We start from the raw sequence: 14000 nt of genomic DNA, 5'->3' as shown, positions 1-14000 counted from the left end.
ACTTACTCTCACACTCACACCCACTTACTCTCACACTCACACACACTCACACACACTTACTCTCACACTCACACACACTTACTCTCACACTCACACACACTTACTCTCACACTCACACACACTTACTCTCACACTCACACACACTTACTCTCACACACACTTACTCTCACACTCACACACACTTACTCTCACACTCACACACACTTACTCTCACACTCACACACACTTACTCTCTCACACACACACACTTACTTGCCGACACAACTGCTGGTGTCAATTCCAGCAAGCAACAAGCTGGAAAAGAAAAAAACACACACACATTAGTGAGCTTTTCACACACACACTATCTTACCACTTCAAAGGTTTCTAGCACGTGTCTCAGTCTCTTTTCCAGCCCTATTCATATGGAGTAGTTTTCCTTGTGGACATGTGATTATTATCTCTGGGAGTCTGAATGGTTCATGTGAGTAAGTTCTGTACAGAATGTGTGTGGACAGATTTCTCTAGTTTCATGTCTATACAGTGAGCAGCACAAATAGCTCCAGGTATTTCTGTGGGGAAAAGGTACAGTGTACAAACATGTAGTAGGTCACGTGACCTTAATAAACACTCAATAATTAGCATAACGAAGGAAGGTGACGTCACAACACAGCACGTGTGACGTCAGCAGAGGAAACACGTTGTGCTCTGATATTTAATCACAGAAAGTAAAACCCATAGACTAGAATATAGGCTTAGGTTAAAAAGAAAGAGATTACATATAGACACAGATACAGAGCTGTGCAGAATTATTGGCACCCTTCATAAAAATGAAGGCTAAAGCAAGAACAGTAAACATTACAACTAAAACTAATCACCACACAGAGTTTAGTCTGAATGTCTAATCACACAGAGTTTAGTCTGAATGTCTAATCACACAGAGTTTAGTCTGAATGTCTAATCACACAGAGTTTAGTCTGAATGTCTCCTTAATCACACAGAGTTTAGTCTGAAGGTCTAATCACACAGAGTTTAGTCTGAAGGTCTAATCACACAGAGTTTAGTCTGAAGGTCTAATCACACAGAGTTTAGTCTGAATGTCTAATCACACAGAGTTTAGTCTGAAGGTCTAATCATACAGAGTTTAGTCTGAATGTCTAATCACATAGAGTTTAGTCTGAAGGTCTAATCACACAGAGTTTAGTCTGAAGGTCTAATCACACAGAGTTTAGTCTGAAGGTCTAATCACACAGAGTTTAGTCTGAAGGTCTAATCACACAGAGTTTAGTCTGAAGGTCTAATCACACAGAGTTTAGTCTGAAGGTCTAATCACACAGAGTTTAGTCTGAAGGTCTAATCACACAGAGTTTAGTCTGAAGGTCTAATCACACAGAGTTTAGTCTGAAGGTCTAATCACACACAGTTTAGTCTGAAGGTCTAATCACACAGAGTTTAGTCTGAAGGTCTAATCACACAGAGTTTAGTCTGAAGGTCTAATCACACACAGTTTAGTCTGAAGGTCTAATCACACAGAGTTTAGTCTGAAGGTCTAATCACACAGAGTCTGAATGTGTCCTGAGTCGTTAATAAGGTGTTAATGAGACGTTACTACACTAATATCACACCTGACGTTGTTTACAGTGTTAACACGAAGGTGAACGTTAACACACAAACACACACAGGTCTTCCTCACCTTCCTCCTCTTCCTCTTCTCTCTCTCTGGGACACTGAGAACCAAAACAAAGCGCTTTACATCTTCATCTGTTCTCTCAGAAACTCTCTCACACACACACGTCCTGTGTCAGGACTAAACCCGCTCCAAACGGCCGCCTGTCGCGTCTAAACCCGAGATATTCGGTGTAAATATGTTTTAATGGCGGCGACAGAATAGAGGAAGCTAAATAAACAGCAGCAGCAGCAGGAGGGGGCGGGGCTTAGGCAGTCACGTGACCAAACACACCGGATATCAACAGCTATAAATAAATATTAATCTGTTTATACACTGAAAACAGGAGGAGTGCGAATCGACACATTCGGTGAAAATAAATAAATAAAGTCGTATATTTATTTGTTTGTTCGTTCACATGTTGTTTACGTCAGATGAAGACACGCCCACTCTGCGTGACGTCACCAAACATGGCTGCCTACTTGAGTCGGCTGCACCATATTTCATTGCACGTCTCTAACGTGGACAAACTGGCTCAGGACCTCGTGTCTAAGTTCCAGTTCAGGGTGTTTGCTGCCAGACTGGCGGCCGGAGCTCGGCAGCTCGCTTTCCGTAAAGGCGGCGCGGTGTTTGTGGTGAATGAGAGAGCGGCACGTGTCACTGACGTGCTGTACGACGTGCACCCGCACTACTCAGTGGACACCGCGTGCAATGTGTGTTTCGAGGTCGAGGACGTGGAGAGGACGTCGGAGTCGCTGCGGTCACGAGGCTGCGACCTGCTCGTGCCGCCGACGTGCGTCGGGGACGACGGTGGTCACGTGACCTACTCGGTCGTCAAGTCCATCGTGGGTAACGTGTGTCACACGCTCGTGGACACGAGTCGCTACCGAGGGCCCTTTCTGCCCGGATTCTGTCAGGTCGGCACCGGGGAGGACGAGGAGGACACGCGGTGTCACGTGACGCATTTTGATCACGTGACCTACGCGTGCACGAGACGCAGCACGACTGAGGTGATGCGCTGGTACGAGAAGAACTTCGGGTTCCAGAGGTTCTTCATCTCCAGGTGAGATTCTGTGGGCACACATGGCTCCCTGCCATTCCCTACATACATCCTAACTGGGGCTCCTAACTAGGGCTCCTAACTAGGGCCCTTAACTGGGGCTCCTAACTAGGGCCCCTAACCGGGGCTACTAACTGGGGCTCCTAACTAAGGCCCCTAACTAGGGCTCCCACATAATGGTCCTAGTGACCTAAATCCGGTTCTTACATAGACATGAACTAAAACACTGTTGTCCCACTAGAGAGGGTTCGAACACAACTATCAAAGAACCCTGTTTGGTTTCCGTGAGTGCGGAAGGAAACCAGAGAACCCAGAGGAAACCCACACAGACACGTGAAGAACACGTGAACGTTCACACACAGAGGAACCCGAACTACAATTGTTACACTGTCGTCGTCCAACAGGAGCTTTTTATTCTCTATTCAGATGATGAAGCGTTTGTGATGATCAGCTGTAGCACACGCAGGGTTTTATTCCTCACATAGTAAATGTGTACAGTGCAGATGCTGATCAGATGTTTTCACAACGTTAGGTCTGAAAAAATGGCCTTCACACACCAAAAGGAATATAGTCTCGTATAAGAGAATTAGTTTTCAGTGTTTCCTCACTCGTGAACATCACTGATAAGATGCACGTCCTGTTTTCGTTTCCCCCGTGCAGCGACGAGAACGCAGAGGAAGGCTACGTGTTGGATCAGGACGGAATCGGTCTGCGCTTGACCGCTATGGAGTACTGGAAGTGCAGCGAGGCGGAAATCAAGTTCCCTTTTAAAGACCGGAAAGAGCCGGACTGCAAGTTCGTCATCGCCGAATCTCTGCCTGAGCAGAGTACTGTTTCTGTTCTGGTTTATCTGGGGTGGGGTTTCAGACATTTCTGCACATCCGCATGCAATAACATATTTGTGTATTTATTTCATTTATCTTGTGTGTGTGTGTGACTCAGGTCGGAATCAGGTGGACACGTTTCTGGAGCATCACAGAGGTCCAGGTATCCAGCACATCGGCCTGTTCACGCAGGACATCGTGTCCACGGCACACACCATGGCCAACGCCTCTGTTCAGTTCTTCTCTCCTCCTGCAGCCTACTACAGCGAGGTTCTCCAGGCGGTCCACTTCAGATAAAGCGGTATTACTGACCACACCGCTGTATCTGATACACCATGGTTCTGTTTTGTCTCCATCAGGTGGGGAAGCAGCAGGAGATCGAGGAGGCAGGTCATGATCCAAAAGCTCTGATGCAGCACGGCATCCTGTTGGATACAGACCTGCAGGGGAACGACGAGGATCCGAGCGCATGCAGTAAACGGTACGGACAACAGCGCGTCTCACACAAGCATACAACACTCTATATGCACTATGTATGCTCACTATGCACTGTGTGTGCTCACTGGGCACTGTGTGTGTGCTCACTGGGCACTGTGTGTGTGCTCACTGGGCACTGTGTGTGCGCTCACTGGGCACTGTGTGTGCGCTCACTGGGCACTGTGTGTGCGCTCACTGGGCACTGTGTGTGCGCTCACTGGGCACTGTGTGTGCGCTCACTGGGCACTGTGTGTGCGCTCACTGGGCACTGTGTGTGCGCTCACTGGGCACTGTGTGTGCGCTCACTGGGCACTGTGTGTGCGCTCACTGGGCACTGTGTGTGCGCTCACTGGGCACTGTGTGTGCGCTCACTGGGCACTGTGTGTGGGCTCACTGGGCACTGTGTGTGGGCTCACTGGGCACTGTGTGTGGGCTCACTGGGCACTGTGTGTGGGCTCACTGGGCACTGTGTGTGGGCTCACTGGGCACTGTGTGTGGGCTCACTGGGCACTGTGTGTGGGCTCACTGGGCACTGTGTGTGGGCTCACTGGGCACTGTGTGTGCGCTCACTGGGCACTGTGTGTGCGCTCACTGGGCACTGTGTGTGCGCTCACTGGGCACTGTGTGTGCGCTCACTGTGCAATTTTAATGCAAAAGTCTAATCATGAATGAAGTGCATTTGGAGCTCCGTGATCGGTCGTGTGCATATAAATGTGAGAACATGGACAGAACTTTGTATTCAGAACGACTTCTCCACCAGGTACCTGCTGCAGGTGTTCACCAAGCCCATCTTCTCCGAGGACACGCTCTTCCTGGAGCTGATCGAGCGGCGTGGAGCCACTGGGTTCGGAGAGGGGAACATCCGAGCTTTATGGAAATCCGTTCAGTCTTACATGGAGAAGAAGGAGGACTCAATAGTACAGACTACGAAAAGCAAGCAAACCGGACAGCACTGATGTCTGACCACAGTGTGAAAATGATGTCAGATTAATGAAATCTATTTATTTATGCTCTTTACAACGCTGCCACTTCACACTCCTGTAAAAATATCTTTTAACATCTGTGATGTTAAGCTCAGTTTAAACACTTCTCAGACTGAAATGTATTTAATTACATGAAAAGGTGCTTCAACACTGATTAGTGTTTGTGTTTGTGTGTGTGTGTGTGTGTGTGTGTGTGTGCGCTTAGTCAATGGTGGAAAAATGCCACCTATCAGGTAAAAAAACAGGAGGTCTATCGCTGTATTACAATCTAATGTAGTGGATGTAATTAATGGATGTAAGTTTCACTGAATTCTGAATTGTGATGCAGAAGGTATTGATTAGTTTTCTATAACTCTGCACTCTAACCCCAACCTCCTCAGTTGGGGTATGTGAAGAAAAGAATTCCACTGTGCTGTAATGTATATGTGGCGATAATAAAGGATTCTATGCCCTATTCTGTTCTATTCTATTCTATTCTATAACATCAGCTCTACATTATTGCTTTTATAGTAGCAGCTCATCGTGCCACATAAAAGAATGAATTAATTCTTTAGGGCATGAAAACCTTTGTACATAATTATATAATATAGATAGTCAGACAAAATAAATTTTCCAGCAGGTTCTTATTGAGTTTCTGAATCAACGAGTCAATTCTATTTGACCCAGTTCATCAATCCTTTTGACTCCTTAATGATCCGTTCACCGTATTCGATCCAAAGCGCCTGTATAGTCTGACCTCTTGTTCTTTCTCTGATCTTCTATGATCTATAAATCTTACTGTACCATATAATGAATAAAATATCAGTGCAATAATAATTCAACTGATTTACATTTATTTAAGAATGAAAATCGAGCAGACGGATCCTTTTGAAGGACCAAAAATCATCTCGTACACGTGAGTCGGCTCTCGGCGGTCGCTAAAAACTCGTTCGCTAGATGGTTCTTTTCTTGACCTGACCTGATCGTTTCCCTTCTCTTTCTCCACCTCTTCTGTCTTTCCACTAGATGGAGGTGTAGAATTCTTTAAGCCTTTTTATCAAGCGTCTCCCACCTCACAGCTGCTCGAGCCTTTGTTTCCTGAGCAGAATAAGAAACCTTCCAAAGAATCTCTTAACCCTGTATCCACACTGTGAGACACACAACAGCTACATGATACTGATTGCATGGAAATTTAACTTAAATAAAAAGTTAAACCCTTCAGAAGAACACTGTGTTCAGACTGTAGATAAATAAAACAACATTGCGGGCGCTAAATCTCTGGAAAATTGTCCGTAGTGTGTGATTGTGTGAGTGAATGAGAGTGTGTGTGTGTGTGTGTGTGTGTGCCCTGTGATGGGTTGGCACTCCGTCCAGGGTGTATCCTGCCTTGATGCCCGATGACGCCTGAGATAGGCACAGGCTCCCCGTGACCCGAGGTAGTTCGGATAAGCGGTAGAAAATGAATGAATGAATGAATACGGGTACTAAGTGCTACATTACATACATACATATCGTTCAGTTAGGAGAAAGTACAAAAATGTGTCTTCTAACATCATCATGGAGGAATTTAGGTTTCTTTGGGTTTTCTCAGTAATATGAGTTTTTTTTTGTTTGTTTTTTTTGAAGAGAAAGAATAAAGGGAAGCTGGTTAGAGAACGAACGTTTATAGCTGCTATAATGTAAAGGAGCAAAGGAACTAACTCTTTTACACACGATTAAATGTAAATATAAATAAATAAGAACTCTGCGGACGTCAATCTAAACATCGATAATCCTGATGATTCTGTATCATTTTTACAGACAGTTCACCTTTACACTGTCTCTAAAATGACATTAAAGCTACATGAGTATTTACAAAATATATCACTGATAGTTTAACAGCATTAGCATCTGAGCGTGGCACTGAATTAACGTTAGCTAGCTTAGACGTTAACCTAGCTAATGTGATTGCTACAAAGCTAGCTAACTATTGATTGTGTGGTTTTACAATAGGCAAGGGAACCTTACATGAGCCACTTTGGTCATTAATACCAGCTGCCAAAGTTTGCTAGCATGCTAGCTGATGGTAAGGAAAATAGGGCATTAGCGCCAAAGTGTTTTCCAGTACAAATACAAATATTTATTTTTTAGTAGAAATTGATTTACCTCTTCATGAAACTCTTCATAATAACATTTTTTATGAAGGAAAAAAAATCATAATAGCTAGCAAAACTCTGGAATAAGACACTTTGGGTTAAAATAGGTTATTGTATTGTTATAACAGAATATTATTTGATAGAAATGTAAACATATCCCAGCTTTGGAGGTTGGGGTCAGAGCACAAAGTCAGACATGATACAGCACCACTGGAGCAGAGATTGTTAAGGGCCTTGCTCAAGGGCCCAATGGTGTCAGCTTGGCGGTGCTGGGGCTCAAACCCTGATCCTCTGATCAACAACCCTTGAACCCTTGAGGTGTCTCAAGTGGCATAGGTGGTTTCAATGCTATGCCTGGTGGTTGCTAGTGGGTTAAGTGGTTGCTAGGATGATAGTTACTTGCCTTTCTGTATTTGTTAAATAATACATCATGAAAAGGAAACCTTCCCAATTTATTTTTTCATGGTTGTGGTTGTTGTTGTTGTTGTTGCTGTTGTCGTTACACAGAAAACCCTACATCCATAAATCTGTCCCAAAAGCACAAGCCCTCGTATTCCTGTACATTTTCTTGTCAAGACAACATTATCTACTACTGGAAGGATAAACAAGACAACATGAGACTGATCATATGATATATAACATGCTAACAGGCCACCAAGGAGTTGTTTGGATCGGATGATCAGGTTTTCTTTCCGATTTGTGTTCTTTTAGCATCCACAGAGGAGCGTGTTTGGGGTTTTTGAGGTGGAGTTTGCCCAAGCTAACAGCTGTGTTTACACCATCTGTATACTGATACAGCTATGATGCACGTCTGGCTAACGAGGCTGGCCCATGAGTCCATTAGACCTCATTACTGGGTGAGACAGATCCTGTGATAGTCTCAGTGTGCTGAACGAGCCAACAGCACGCTATCCAAGACCAAGGCCAGAGGTTTCACATCACTTCCTAAATTATTTGTGGCAGGAAAAAAGTAGAGAACCTGCATTGGAGCCTGCTGTGGTTTGAGTAAAAAAATATGACAAAAACACAAAACTTAAAGTTAAATTAAACAATCAGAAGCTTGACCTTTTCTTTTTGTCTTTATGTGTATTCTTACTTATTTATATTTTTACATTTGGATTTTAGTTTAATATTTAAATAAGTAAAATAAAAATATAATTAATTATTATTTTTTTATTATTAATTTATAATATATAATTGATTAAATATAATAATTAACTTGTAACATCAACGTATCTCTTTACGGCACATTGATCAAGTTATTTAAAAAGTGCTCATATATATTATTATTATTAAACTCAAGTCAAATATCTATCTATCTATCTATAGATAGATAGATAGATAGATAGATAGATAGATAGATAGATAGATATTTGACTTGAGTTTAATAATTCAGCTATTATTAGCTAAAGCTAAACTAGCCAGGTGCAGACATCTCATGAGGTCATGTTAGCTAAGCTAACTAGTAAGCTGGTTAAATTGAGTGCAGTGGTGTCTATAGGTAGCTTAGCCTTAATACTGTATAGGTTTAATAGTTTATTTATACATTATGTAGTGCTTTTTTCTTTTGTAATTTTATTTTCATTTACTTAGCATCAGTCTTCTCCTGACTAGAACTAGAACAGCAACGTTTGAGCAATTTGTTCACTAATGGCCAATGCTAATTGTAGCCATAATGTTATTTTAATTAATTCATTCATTCATCTTCTACCGCTTATCCGAACTACCTCGGGTCACGAGGAGCCTGTGCCTATCTCAGGCGTCATCGGGCATCAAGGCAGGATACACCCTGGACGGAGTGCCAACCCATCACAGGGCACACACACACACTCTCATTCACTCACGCTATCACACACTACGGACAATTTTCCAGAGATGCCAATCAACCTACCATGCATGTCTTTGGACCGGGGGAGGAAACCGGAGTACCCGGAGGAAACCCCCGAGGCACGGGGAGAACATGCAAACTCCACACACACAAGGTGGAGGCGGGAATCGAACCCCGACCCTGGAGGTGTGAGGCGAACGTGCTAACCACTAAGCCACCGTGCCCCCCGTTATTTTAATTTTTAGATTTAAGTTTTCAGATCAGAGATAAACGTTGATATTCCTGATGATTCTGGGTCATGTTTATTGACATTTTGCCTAAAAAAGTCTCTAAAAAAGACATAACAGTTGTATGATTATTTATATAATATTGCCTTAATAGTTTAGCAGCATTCGCTAAGCTAGCCAGTGTCTAGCTTTAAATTTAGCCTAACTAATATGATTGCTACAAGGCTGGCTAATATAAAAGAAATAGCTAACTTTAGTGAGCCAGTTTGGTGTGTAAATTAATACCAACTGTCAAAGATTGCTATCAGACTAGCTCAGGATATTAGCATTAACCGATTTAAGAGCAGTAAAATATAAAGTAATTCCAAGCACAAATTTTAATGTTTACATTTTTTTCTTTTGACAAATTGAACCCACAGTGAAACAATAGTAGATATTGTTTATTTTTTCACTAAACACGAACCTTTCATTTAAGATTTGTGAACAACAACTGAGAGGAAGAATTCTGGGTAACATTCTTAACTAAATTATTTAAAATCATTACAGATTCTTTCAAAAGCATATTAAATAATATGTGTAATTTAAATTTTGTGATTTTGTTTTAATATTACTTATATTAGTAGTAAAAAAAAAAAGCTGTAAATCTTTAAAGATTTAAAATGGGAAAAACATTAGAATAAAAATTCTTCCAATGTGACTATTTATTTAAGGCCGATGTCCAAAATGCTGGGAAATACTACCATTTTATGTAATTAATTGTTAATGTTTAAAAAAAATAGCTGTATATTTGACAATATTCAGTCTTTAATATCTAAAGTTTAAAAATTTCAGATTTAATTCAGATAAATGATCAGGGTTCGAGTGAGACTGATTGTTTGCTAAGCAGTTAGCAGAACGTGTCTCCTGCGTTTATACATGGATTACTGCTTCACAGCAGATGTTTCAGTTAGATTAACACACTGAGTCACACACATACATTCCACACACACACTCCGCATCCCCCCCCCACACACACACACACAAACACACACACACACACTTAGCAGGAGTCTTAACACTCTCGAGGGTGTATTGGTGAGTCATCAGACTTTTGTTTATAGTTACTGCTCAAACTGACCTTGATTACAACCTGATTATTGCTCAGTAAGCAAAAGAGTGACTTCACTGATATTCTGTCCTACTTAACGCACAGCGCATGGAAACTTACACATGTACACATGTAACCGCAGTTCAGGAACAAAACACCATGCGACAAGAACAACATGATATACGTACATATACATACACAATATAAAACATATACGTTCATGATGATTAAAACACTTTATACCACAATGCCTTTGGATTCTCAAACCTGAAAATATCAGTTAATAATCATGTAAGTAATTGGTTTATTTTAATTGGCTATCGTTTCTATAGTAACAGCTTTTGAATGGGGATTTGTATGGTGGACGTTCTGCGTAATCTACTACTAATAGTAAGCAAAAAATTTTTTGATATGTTGGGGAAGAAGAAATCTGTTTATTTAACATGTAGGAAAGGAGTCGCTAGTGTTGCTAGCTAACATTTAGAAGAAGCCTTTATTTTGTCACATATACGTTACAGCTCAACTTTGGAGGTTGGGGTCAGAGGACCGGTTAAGGGCCTTGTTCAAGGGCCCAACAGTGACAGCTTGGCAGGGCAGGGGCTTGAACCGAGATCTTCTTCTCAACAACCCAGAGCCTTACACTTAAGCCACCACTGCCCCGGTGCTGATGTAATTTTGGAAGATTAATAAATGAAAAATTACAATTGTTGGCAAATTGTGGTGGTACAAGAGGAATAAAACACTTGAGGATGTGTTGTTATAGGAAAATAATCAGCTTTTGTGTTGCTACAGTAAGTTCACTTCATCACAGCAGCCTGTTCTTGATAATTTTCCAATAACAATATGATCTGAAGTCTTTCTTTCCTTAGAGAGTACTAAGGTTTATCAAATGAAGTAAGCTAGTGAGCTAAAATATTATCTTCAGTAATTAGCTAGCATAAAAACAGTACACCGTCTGTATTTTCCACATAGCAACAGTATTGTCACTGCTAAGTAATTATAATGTAACTGTAGTTAGTTTTTTCCCACTGATTTAACAACACATCTGAGGTAAATGTTCATATATCAGTTGAGTTCAATTTATTTGTATAGCACTTTTAACAGTGCACATTGTCTGAAAGCAGCTTTACAGAAGTAAAGGAACAGAATACGTTCTAAGTTGTTCCCTAATGAACAAATCTGAGGTGACGATGGTGAGGAAAATCTCCCTGAGATGATAAGAGGAAGAAACCTTGAGAGGAACCAGATTCAGAAGTGAACCTCACCCTCATTTGGGTGACACTGTACAGAAAATAATGTCAGTGTAAATAATGTCCTTTATACAACAGTTTATAATAGTGTAGTGGAATTAAGCAACCAGGAGCTCGTGATGAACTAACAGGTCATAGTCAGTTCTGATTTCACCACAGAATTAACATTAATTCCTTCCTGACAAAACTCCAAACGATCACTGATGAAGACCTGACCGTAAACACCAAAGACACCTTTACACTGTATAAAAGACATAAAAACCACATAATAACATGCTAAATTATTAATCATAGTCATTACCTAGGATTCTTCTGCTACTTCCATGCCATACTTTGATGCTACATGGAATTATAATGTGTTTATAGTTATTATATAGTTACATAATTATCCCTAACGATTTAACAACATGTTTAAGGTAATGTTGTCTCATTCGTGCTCAGTTATACACCTTTACACCATATAAAAGACATAACAACCATATAATAACATGGTAAATTGTTAGCATGCTATCATGTGGATGTTTTGCTACCTTTAGTTATTTTTTTTGCCATGCTAGCAGATGTTGCTAAATGGAATTATAATTCAAGTATATTCCCACGGATTCTCCAACACATCTGAGGTAAGTGTTGATATTTTGTCATTTATGCTCGCAATACACCGTTACACTGAACATGACAGCTAACTAAATTATTAATAGGTGTAAATATTTACCAGCTGCATAGCAACATCCACAACACTGACCACAGGTTTTGTTTGACCACACAAACACACGATGTAGGGCAATGCTAAAGGCTCTTACGACCAAAAGAGGAACTCTGTAACTATTAAACATGTCATTTTAATTACACAATTTCCCCAGAATTCACACTTCCTCATGCTTCTAAACTCCATCTAAAGCTTCATGTGCCACATAAAACCTGATAGGTGCGACCGTAGCCCTAACACCAACAAATAAGCGTCGTTGTTCTCACCGAACGTGAAACGGAGGTCCGTGCCCTTCTGAAACACCTTAAACCGATGGCTTACATGATATGTGACATGTACACCAGGTGGATAGGTTGACATAATGTGGATTGGATAACTAAAATAAATATATATCTATGTTCCTCTTTTTGGTTTCTCATGTTGCTTGAGAAAGCCATGAAAATCATATTACTCTATTTAAATCGTCAAGCCTTGTTTAATTAGATTATATTACCTGAGAAGTAGGAGCCTCACTTAACGCTTAATGCTTAATGCTAGGTGAAGTGGAGTTACCATTACTACCCTGGTTGTTGATTATTTTCCGAAAACAGCACATCTGAAAGTGTTTTATTCCTGTATTTATTCCAAATACAATTATATTTTACTTATTAAACAACTTTAAACAACTGTTTATAGTTACATTTAATGTCAGGGAAGGTCACAGAAACTACTTAACACTCTCCTGATAACGTTATAAACACATACGCCTGTCTTTTTTCTCTAAGATTAATAAGACAAAAAAAAAAACAACGCAGCTTGTCATGTTATAGAGAAATGTAAAAAAAACCTCTGAAGGTTGGAAAGCACTGACACTGGAGACTCCTTCCATGAACTCCTCTTTAAAGAAAACTTGAGAGAGTGAGCGAGAGAGAGAGAGAGAGAGAGAGAGAGAGAGAGAGAGAGAGAGACAGATAGAATAGATAGAGAGAGAGAGAGAGAGAGAGACAGATAGAATAGATAGAGAGAGAGACAGAGAGAGAGAGAGAGAGAGAGAGAGAGAGAGAGAGAGAGAGAGAGAGAGAGAATAGATAGATAGATAGAGCGAGAGACAGAGAGACAGAGAGAGACAGACAGACAGACAGATAGAATAGATAGATAGATAGATAGATAGATAGATAGATAGATAGATAGATAGATAGATAGAAAAAGACAGAGAGAGAGAGAAAGAGAGACAGAGAGAGAGAGAGAGAGAGAGAGAGAGAGAGAGAGAGAGAGAGAGAGACAGATAGAATAGATAGAGAGAGAGAGAGAGAGAGACAGATAGAATAGATAGAGAGAGAGACAGAGAGAGAGAGAGAGAGAGAGAGAGAGAGAGAGAGAGAGAGAGAGAGAGAGAGAGAGAGAATAGATAGATAGATAGAGCGAGAGACAGAGAGACAGAGAGAGACAGACAGACAGACAGATAGAATAGATAGATAGATAGATAGATAGATAGATAGATAGATAGATAGATAGATAGATAGAAAAAGACAGAGAGAGAAAGAGAAAGAGAGACAGAGAGAGAGAGAGAGAGAGAGAGAGAGAGAGAGAGAGAGAGAGACAGACAGACAGATAGAATAGATAGATAGAGCGAGAGACAGACAGACAGAGTGAGAGAGACAGAGAGAGAAAGAGAGACAGAGAGAGAGAGAGACAGACAGACAGACAGAGAAAAGATAGAAAACAGAAAAAGAGAGAGAGAGAGAGAGAGAGAAGAGAGAGAGAAGAGAGAGCTAGAATAGATAGAGATCGAGCGCAGAGACAGACAGACAGAGTGAGAG

The 14000-nt window shown here is 41.1% G+C and overlaps 2 protein-coding genes across 2 annotated transcripts in view; one reads left to right on the top strand and one right to left on the bottom strand.

Moving 5' to 3' along the window:
- The window catches only part of zranb1a (zinc finger, RAN-binding domain containing 1a), a 24670-nt gene extending 22750 nt beyond the window's left edge, over positions 1-1920 (bottom strand). Inside the window, exons 1-2 of the mRNA XM_060893675.1 lie at positions 1673-1920; positions 1-294 (exon numbers count right to left, since the gene is read on the bottom strand). The exon at positions 1-294 is cut by the window's left edge and continues 1078 nt beyond it. The gene's annotated coding sequence lies outside the window, so the exon portion shown is untranslated. The remainder of the gene's footprint in view (positions 295-1672) is intronic.
- A 190-nt stretch (positions 1921-2110) lies between these two features.
- Positions 2111-5443, top strand: hpdl (4-hydroxyphenylpyruvate dioxygenase-like). The gene is made up of 5 exons (XM_060893685.1): positions 2111-2708; positions 3366-3532; positions 3648-3799; positions 3889-4010; positions 4767-5443. Exons 1-5 carry the CDS (start codon positions 2116-2118, stop codon positions 4960-4962), a joined length of 1230 nt encoding a protein of 409 aa, XP_060749668.1. The 5' UTR covers positions 2111-2115; the 3' UTR covers positions 4963-5443.
- Positions 5444-14000: the final 8557 nt, after the last annotated feature.

Source organism: Tachysurus vachellii, chromosome 2 (assembly GCF_030014155.1).
Source record: "Tachysurus vachellii isolate PV-2020 chromosome 2, HZAU_Pvac_v1, whole genome shotgun sequence".
In the NCBI taxonomy this organism is placed as follows: Eukaryota; Metazoa; Chordata; class Actinopteri; order Siluriformes; family Bagridae; genus Tachysurus; species Tachysurus vachellii.
Note: the sequence above shows the minus strand (reverse complement) of the source record. Positions and strands in the feature narration are given on the sequence as shown.